At 38.9% G+C, this 8,994-nt stretch overlaps 2 protein-coding genes and 3 pseudogenes across 3 annotated transcripts in view; 3 read left to right on the plus strand and 2 right to left on the minus strand.

The window, feature by feature from the left end:
- Window positions 1-3,015, plus strand: part of LOC148723089 (uncharacterized) — a 3,678-nt gene extending 663 nt beyond the window's left edge. Inside the window, exons 1-5 of one of the 2 annotated variants that reach the window (XM_088733950.1) lie at window positions 1-747; window positions 1,518-1,706; window positions 1,861-2,175; window positions 2,380-2,436; window positions 2,936-3,015. The exon at window positions 1-747 is cut by the window's left edge and continues 663 nt beyond it. In XM_088733950.1, coding sequence (XP_088590076.1) covers window positions 1-747; window positions 1,518-1,706; window positions 1,861-1,875 — 951 coding nt within the window. In that variant the 3' untranslated portion in view covers window positions 1,876-2,175; window positions 2,380-2,436; window positions 2,936-3,015. Of the gene's footprint in view, window positions 748-1,517; window positions 2,176-2,379; window positions 2,437-2,935 lie in introns of those variants that run through there. The other variant, XM_088733949.1, reaches the window with a different exon arrangement.
- Window positions 1-8,994, plus strand: part of LOC148723088 (uncharacterized) — a 33,179-nt gene that overhangs the window by 2,703 nt on the left and 21,482 nt on the right. The gene's annotated exons all lie outside the window — the stretch shown is intronic.
- Window positions 3,325-5,223, plus strand: LOC148723090 (uncharacterized; annotated as a pseudogene).
- Window positions 5,321-6,329, minus strand: LOC148723091 (uncharacterized; annotated as a pseudogene).
- On the minus strand, window positions 6,404-8,358 carry LOC148723092 (uncharacterized; annotated as a pseudogene).

Raw genomic sequence — 8,994 nt, forward strand, 5'->3', positions numbered from 1 at the left:
TCCATTTTTTCGTGTAAGAAAGATTCTCCAAAGAGGCGAAAACCACCAAAACCCCGGTATATAGTCTCTAAAGCGGGGCCTCAAGTTGCCAACGAAGAACTCGAGGTAAATAGTACAATCGTAAACGTAGACAAGGTTGCCGACGAAAAGCTCGAAGTAAATACGTGTAATACTAGCTTAAACGTTGACGAGGTATACGAAGTCCTTGAGGTCGATTGTACTTTTCAAGTGTGTAAACCTTCGCAAGAAGAAAGTGTGTCTGAACTGAAAAGACAAGTTGTGGAGTTGATAAATAAACTTGACGAACAAAAGGAGAAAACAAATGCCCTGGAGGCAGAACTGAATGAAGTAAAACAACAACTGGTCAACTTGACGTCCCGGTATAATGAGTTGGAGAAGGAATCTTTCTCCTTAGATCGGTTTAGAAATTGTAAGTCTTTGGGGTTCTACACTGGATTCGTTAGTGACGAAATATTTGATGCGTTGTACAACTTCTGTGACCCTGGTGAGAATGGCGAAAATGATGAATACATGGAAACATTTCCAAAGCCTGGAAGATTAAGGTCACTGCATCCAAAGGAGGAACTTTTTATTACTTTTTGTAGATTAAGACAAGGTTTTGCAGAGGAACATCTTGCTCATCTCTATGGAATATCTCAAGCTACAATAAGCAGGATAATAATTACCTGGATCAACCTTTTATATTTAAGGCTAAAGGATGTGCGCATGTGGCCCTCTAGAGAAAAGGTAAACAAACACATGCCAGGGCAGTTTAAAGAGAAGTATCCCTCCACTAGAATAATAATAGACTGCACCTAGGTTAAATGCCAAATGCCTTGCAGCCTTCGTTTAAATAATGAACTTTTTAGTACCTATAAAAATAACACCACTCTGAAAGCCCTTGTTGGAATAACCCCGGGTGGGGCACTCTCATTTGTGAGCCAGCTTTACACTGGACACATCTTGGACAGGGAAAATGTTCTACACAGTGGTATTTTAGATAAAAAATTTGAGAATAGAGTTTCAGTAATGGCAGACAAGGGATTTACAGTGCAGGACCTGCTCCCTCTAGGCGTTGGGCTGAACATTCCTCCATTCTTAGGATCTCAGGGACAGATGAGCCCAGAAGATGTTGTCAAAACGCAATCAATTGCCTCTCTGAGGGTCCATGTTGAAAGAGAGCTATCAGTAAAATAAATAGCTTTCACATCTGGGATGGAATTGTCCCACTGAACTTATTTGGTGTGGTTAACCAAATGTGGACAGTATGTGCTGTACTATGTAATTTACAAAAGCCTATCATCAGTGTGTAAGTAGTAGGCCAGAGCAAATTCTATCGGCAGATCTAGGAGCTAAAGGGGAAACCTTGTAAGGTTACCATGAAATTTAAACTGCTGGAGAATAAAGTTATGAATATCACCTGGTATATTAAAGGCAGCCACGCCGGGCTGGCGCGCGCTATGAAGCGGAACAATCATTGTCTACTAATATGGCGTCTGTGACCGTGTGTTTCTTAGAGAAGACTGGAACTTAGTTCAATGCCTGTCGAAAAATGCCTCCGAGCGGTCCTTGGGTTAGTCCGAAGGCGCCAAAACTCAAATTTGCTGAAAGTGAACAAGTTTGCCCGTCATTTTGATACCAAACATGCAATACTTTCTTCGATGTTCGCGTTAAAAGAGACAGCAGAGGAAATAGTAAAAGGGAAGGTAAGGTTTTCTTGTCGTTCGTATGGTATTTTTGGCTCGGATAGTCTTTTAAATATTTATTCTTATCCAAAAAATTTTGTTACGAAGAGAAACTTCAAAGCCTTGACTAGAACTCTATGATTTTTGTTTTCCTAATTTTGCATTCTTTTCTTAGTTTTTAATGAGTTAATATTTAGGATGCCGCCCAAAAAGAACACGCGCTTTAACTTGGCTCAATACATGAAAGATCGGAAGGTTGCAAGAGAGAAAGCTGTTAATGAAAATCGCAAGCTACAGGCAGAATACAAAAAAGTCCAACGAACCCAGGAAAAGGCGAGATAACATATTTAATTTGTCGTTTTAACGTAAACTAGTAGTGGTGCTTTGAGAATGTTTTATATTTCGAATATTAGAGAATTTTGTATCAAGGTATTTTAGGCAAGTGGTGGAAGTGCGAGTACAAGGAGGCTTGTATTTCAATTTTGACAAGGTAGGAAATTAAAAAAAATAATAATGATAATAATAATAACAATTTTAATTATAAACTGGGTAATGGTTTGTGCATCCCCCAGTACCTCCCTACACAAATATTTGTTAACACCCCCCAGCTTTTTTATCTGTTTGAACTTTATATGAACTTTAAAAATTAACCAATCAGTGAATAAGAAATGACATGTTTAATTGATGCTTTCAGTTGGCCGCAGTAAGGAAACGATGTAGGGACATAACAAATGAGTTAGAAAATATTACGGTAAGTATACTCTTGATTCCTCATTGTGGTTGTTTTACCAGTACCGCTAATTGTGCTGCAAAAAACTGCTGTGCACAACTTCTGACTGTAGATTTTCATTAATTAGTGGATAGATACAATTTTATGCCAATTTTTGATAAAAAAAAAAATGGAAACATTCAATTTTGTGAGAAGAAAAATTATTTTTACAAGTTAAATTTTGGTGGACTGGCCACTTAACACAGAGCCAGTACCAGAATGACAGCTAGTGCCAGGCTTCTATGCCAGTGCCTGGGCAAGAAACCTGAGTGTGTGCCTGTGTTCATTTGGTCAGTCAGAAGACTGTCATAAATGATGGTGTCTCTAAACTATAAACATCAAAATATCAAATGTAAGATTTGGCGAGATACAATTGTTGTGTTCAGATCTATAATGTTTACAATTTTGGTCTCATTCAACCACTTCTTGTTTTAATAAATGTGTTACTACCCAGTGTCTAATGAGTTAGTGATCTTTTTAGACACATGAGGGACAGGTATCTCAGGCACGAACAAGAAGCCCTACTGCACTTGCTGATGGACAATCAACATTGGGACCAAGAATTGCAAGGAAAAGGAGGCATGAGACCATTGAAGCTGCTGCCAGAATTCATGGAAGCACAAATAAACATTCTTCAGCCACTTTTGAGGGATTGTTTGACACTTTGCAGAAAAGCTGCAAACTGGATACTCTCACAAGTTATGTGACAGGGAACAAGCAGTTGACTGATAGAGTAGTTTCCAAAGAATTTAAGAAAAATGTTTTAAAATTTGAAAAGTCAAATGACAACATTATACAAAGTATTGCAACATATTATGCAAGTGGTGTAATGGGCAAATGAAAGTACAAAAGTGTTACACTGGTGCTTTCAATGAAATCAAATGAAAGTAAACCAGGGAAAAGAACAAGCATTTCAATTTGTAAAGGCTGTAAGGTACCAAAGCTTCTCACTTATAGTAACCTTGTGGAACAGTTAAAAAAGATTGATATTGGAACTGTTCATGAAATTGACCTAGACTATCTAGAGGGCTTAGAAACTGAAAACCCAGTGAATGGTGCATATAGAGACTTAAGACAATACCTTCCAATGCTTGCCAAATTTTATCTCTCTAAGAATATAAAACAAAGCTTGAAAGGCTTTACAGAATCAACAGGCACTTTTCAAATTGCTCTTGGTGGTGATGGATGCCCATTTGGCAAGAATGAGAGTGCATGTTCTTTCTTGGTCAGCTTCCTCAATGTTGGAAGAAGGGTGGCATCAAGTTATGATAACTTTCTAATTTTTGGTGCCAACTGAGATGAAAGTTCTCCTGTTACAAAGAAATATGTGAGGTCATTATTACCACAAATTGCAGAGTTAGAAAGAACCGAGTATGAATTTGAAGGCATTAAATTTAGGTTTAAGCTGGAGGAATTGCCAAATGACATGAAGATGCTTGCCATGTTGGCAGGTGAATTGACTATTAGTGCTAAGTATTTCTCGCCCTTTGCAAATGTTTCATTAGCTGATTGTAGGGATGTGAAGGGTACATTTGGAACTGACAGGTCAAACAAGTGGAAGCCATGGAATTACCAGCAAAGAGTAAATGTTGTCAACAAGGTTGAAACATTTAAAAAAAGAGTAGCACTTGAAAAAATTTCTGTGAAGACAAAGAGATCTAAAATCACAGATTTCATTGCCAATCAAAGTAGTAGACAATAATTTTTGCCTCTTTTAGGTTCTTGTATTGATAAAGCTCATGTGGAACCCCTTCATCTGAAGAACAATGCTTGGCAGTACTTTTTTAGAGCAGTTTTGACAGAAGCTATAAGAAAATCTAAGCTGCCAGCTGATTGTAAAAAGTTTTCAGAGGTCCCATCTGATAGCCCTTTCACAAGAGTAATTACAGCTTTACAAACAGAAGTAAAGACCAGGTGCCTTGCAAACAAGACAAAACAATGGTTCAATGAAACTCAAGAGTCTGGAGCTGATTTGCATTATAGATTTACTGGAAAAGATTCCCGTTGTTTTTGTCATAATTTCATGAGATTAATCAAGTGGCTTAGCTGTGAAAGGGACTCCAGGAAAGAATGTCAAACAGTTCTTGCTTTAGCTTACTTAGGTGTGAGACTGAGAGACTGTGTTTCTCTCTTTAATAGATTCGAGATAACATTAGACCAGATTGATCAGCTTTCTATTGCCTGCTATGAGTATTTTAAAGTAAATTCAATGTTTTTGCCAAGGTCTGTAAATCCTACTGTCTGGACATTGGGTCACATTGTCCCCCACTCATTGTCGTCAAATGCTTGAAAAGTATGGGCAGGGGTTGGGAATGGTAACAATGGAAGGGCGAGAAGCAAAGCATGTGTTTCTGAAAAAATTAAGTGAAAATACAACACATCAAAAGAGATGGGTTGAAATATTTAGACATGAATATGTGATGGTGATTTGGCTGCCTCAGCCTGGTTTTCAGCAGCCAGAATCTGCATGCAAAAATGTAGCCTACATCCCAGAAAGAGTATTCAGTGATCCATCTTATTGTTATTGTGGTCTGTTAAAAGCATGTCCTGAGGATGCTAACTGCTGTTTTTGTGGGGACCCAATCATGAAATTTATAGAGCATAGTGTTAAGGATGGAAAGATTGCTCCACAGCTTTTGTAATTAGTGCTAAATCTGTACACAGTCTGACTCAAAATCACTGTTGACTTGAGATTATATTATGATGTATTGTATTGGTAGCAGATAGGACCTTTAAGATAGTGTTTGAGTAAATTACACTTTGATCACCCTTCTGTTGTGTGGTTTTGATTAAAATTTGACCCAACAAAACAAATCAAACTGAATGGCATTCCAACATTGTTTCCAATGTCGATAATGCAAGTCTATGGTATTTTAATAGGATTTATTGGTAACTGCACAGAGTGGAATACAATTAAGGCGAGGTAAGAAACTTCAAATCAGCTGAGTGCATGTTAGGACAACTTATAATTACAAACAGCCTGGAATATACTCCATTCTGTTTAGTTTTCATGACTTGTATGCCTACAAAAAGGTGTAGCCAAATTCATTGGTGAATTTGTAGTGGGCTTTCGCCACTACTTGCTGTGTCCACTTGGTAAATGTGATGGTGAAAGGAGTTTCAGAACTTATGGAAACTTTTGAAGTTCCTTTACTTATTCCTTTACTCTTCTTCGTTACGAATTCTTGAACTGAGTCGTTGTTTAGCTCGGATAAGTTGCCAAAATCTCGAATAAGTCTGTTCTCTCGGTGATAGTAGATGACATCTGTGTGTTTTTCTTCTTTGTACGAAACTTCATAAGCGGAACGGGCCTTTTTTACACTCTGTAAAATTAAGGAGAAAATTTCCGAGGACATCGCCCGTTTAAACTCTACGGTCCAAGCGCTTCGGGCCTTCATTCTTGGACTGAGGCGCCTATGGAGCATCTTTAGCCACATCTTTACTTCTCCTTCGAGGAGTGCTCACGCTGGAATTCGTGACATCTTAGCTCGTTTTAAAAGAGCTTTGGCCCACACAATGTTTTTCAAAAATTGAAGTGAGAGCTGTTTTCACTTCTTCTTTAAACAAAAAGAAATTATCGAAATTACGTAGTGGACGCAGAGCCTCAGTGGCGTTCAAAATAGCATTTTCGACCGCCATTTTGAAAACTGTTTTATACTTTTATTCGTATCTCCGCTGTTCAATTTCAAACAACAGCGGGCGGCAAAGTTCCGCTTCACAGCGCGCGCCAGCCCGGCGTGAGCCATATGCACTCACATGAATAAGTTTTACAGTACAACACTATTACACATTTTCGTACTTTGTATTCCTTTTTTAAAATGACACACCAGAATGGGGCGTAGTTGTTAGGTAGTTCACAAAGCATGCATGATCGACTCATAATAATTTATTAAGTTAAGTTGAAATTTAGGCTGAATAAGTAATCAGAGTTCAAAATTAGATCCAAGGTTCAACCTATCTGATATAGTTTAGTTCTAGATCCTGGAGTTTGTTGTTGCCCACCATATTTCCTTTTTGCTGCAGCTGGCAAAAAGTAATGAAAATAGGTGTGTTCCAGTATTGCTCTGTGTTTCTTCCAGAGCTCTTCATCAAAGTGAATCCTTTCAATGCTAAGCCCTCTGCTCGTGTACACAACAAAGTCGCACCATTTAGTACCGGTGGGGGCCATTTGGCCCTGGACTTGATCATAGTAAACATGGTCCTTTTTTAGTTTGGGTATCCCATCTTTAATTTCTAGATAAAGTTAGGGTCACTACAGGCTTCTGCTGGAGAAACCCTGAACTTTGAACTTGGACATTTTACTTCCACAAGACCATACTGATCTTCAAGACATGAAATATCAAAAACTTTCCCATTAGGGGTGCATCCAAGGAAAAACAGTTTTGGTGATACAAAGAATCCAGATCTTTCCACTTTTACTGGGTGTTCCAATTCCATACATGTGTTTTTTGTACTCTCGTAATGCAACAGCGTCATATCTAATACCATGATCACTGCCTGCTGACCTGAGTGGTTTAGCATCCAGCATGTCATTACAAAACTTCTCATGGTTTCTTTTTCTTCTCGACACCTTTCCAAGATTTGAGGCTGTAAATCTATACCTGCGTTCTTCAGTCCAAGCATTACAGTTATGCTGAGCCCTGGTATTTTCTTCTATCCTATTTGCATCGTGCATAGTTACATTAAGTTCATCTAGTGGTTTTTTCTGTAGTATATCCAGATCGTCAGGCAGATCTAACACAAAGTCATCATTCAAATCATCTAGTGGCAGCGAAGGATTAGAAAGTTGGGAATTTGATGCTCTTGAAGCTTGTTGACTTGGAGCTAAGTTACATGTAACTTTAAAGTTAGACTCCTGAAATGCAAGTTGGTAAAATCCAAATGACCCTGTAGGACTTTCCCCGAACCTTGTGTCAACAGGTTCGTTAGTGTTCAGTTCACAAGTTTGTACCAACCCCAGAGTTGGGTCTATTTTTTGAACGGCCTCCACAAAATCATTTAGTTTTGATTTCCTATGGACTTTTCTTGCCTCATAAAGCAGACTTGTGATACCACAACTGTTGTGTTCACCCTCTACTTGTGTTTTGGAAACAGAAACTTCCATAATAGGGTTGGATGTAATAACTTCGACCCAAGGTTGATGCCACCTCTGCAAGTTAGAGGTGCATGCTGCAGAACAGTTTTCGTCTGCCTCATGTTGTAGTTCTGTGACACCTTTACAGTTATAAAGAGTGTACTTGCATATCTTCAGCATTAACGCTAAGACGTGATTGCAAAAACCGGATTTCCCGGCAGCACAGGAGGGGCCACAATTTGCATAAACAACCTCTCCAGAAATCAAGCATAAAGCAAGAATTAAATTGCGAGGGCTTTCGTTCCTCCTAAAGCTAGGAAAGCATTTGCAACGAAAATAAAAGTACTGCTCATCAACATTTGTGTGAATATCGTGTAAATATTCGTCTTCAAGGTAGGTTTTAGCCTTTTTAAAGCGTGTGGAAACAGAATGATGTGCATGTTTATCCCCACCGATATGCTACCCAGACTTTCCAATATGTCTGTCCATCTCTGCCCTTGTAAAAAGAGGCGCCTTTTCAAGGGATGATCCCCAGCCCTCATATGGAATTTTCGGTTTCCATTGTATCCCAGGTGACGGTGTTGATGAGCTTGCCATAACACTTGAGTCTTCTGCCGTTAACGCACACGCCAAACGATCCTAAATATTCAATACGTCTTACCTTTTTACTAGCCGGGCTTTAGTTGACAGACCTTTGCACGAGTCGCCGCGACAGCGCAACCAAAACTGTAATTCGGAGTTCTTCAGTGTTGAGGTTTTCTTCCAGCAAACGAACTTCCCGGAATATCTTCTTCGGTTGGTAAACGGGGTCCATATAAAGCATTTGCCATATTTTCTCTTCCTGACCGGAAAGGTACGTTACTAAATGATGCCTTCGATGATAACTTCTCGGTCAAAACTGTAAAATTTCTTAGGTTTGGCTCTTATGACCTCGTCTTCGTGACACTTTCCCCAGCTTTTACCGGTTGGCGGCCATTTTGGAATAAGGTCTATGCTTCGTACGATATCCAAGCGCTTAAAATGCAGAAAACAAAACAGTAACTGGGGGTTGGGGATCTAGGAAAGCACTGTAAGGCAGGATTACTGCCATTTGTCTGTCTTCAAAATATGGTGGGATTACAGGATTTATATATTTGCCTTTTGTTGTGTCTAATCCTTAACGCGGATTTCTGAATTTGTACCACCAGAATAGATTTGACAAGAGAAATCATATTCTAGATCTTACCTTCGATTTACGCCCGGTTATCGTAACTTTTTTCGTTTCGTTTATCTTTTGGTATTAAAGCTTTCCCAATCTTGCCATTTTTGAAATGAAGAGCATGTTAGTGGCGAAGGGAAATGAGTTCGTGGAAGACTCAATGTCTTGCCTCTTAATTCATGTATGCTTTACATAGTGACGTCGCTGGTTAATTAAAAAGGTAAAACACTAACCCCACCCCTACACCAATTCTTTTGTTGACTGCATT

The sequence above is a fragment of the Stylophora pistillata genome, chromosome 9, assembly GCF_964205215.1.
Source record: "Stylophora pistillata chromosome 9, jaStyPist1.2, whole genome shotgun sequence".
Lineage (NCBI taxonomy): Eukaryota > Metazoa > Cnidaria > Anthozoa > Scleractinia > Pocilloporidae > Stylophora > Stylophora pistillata.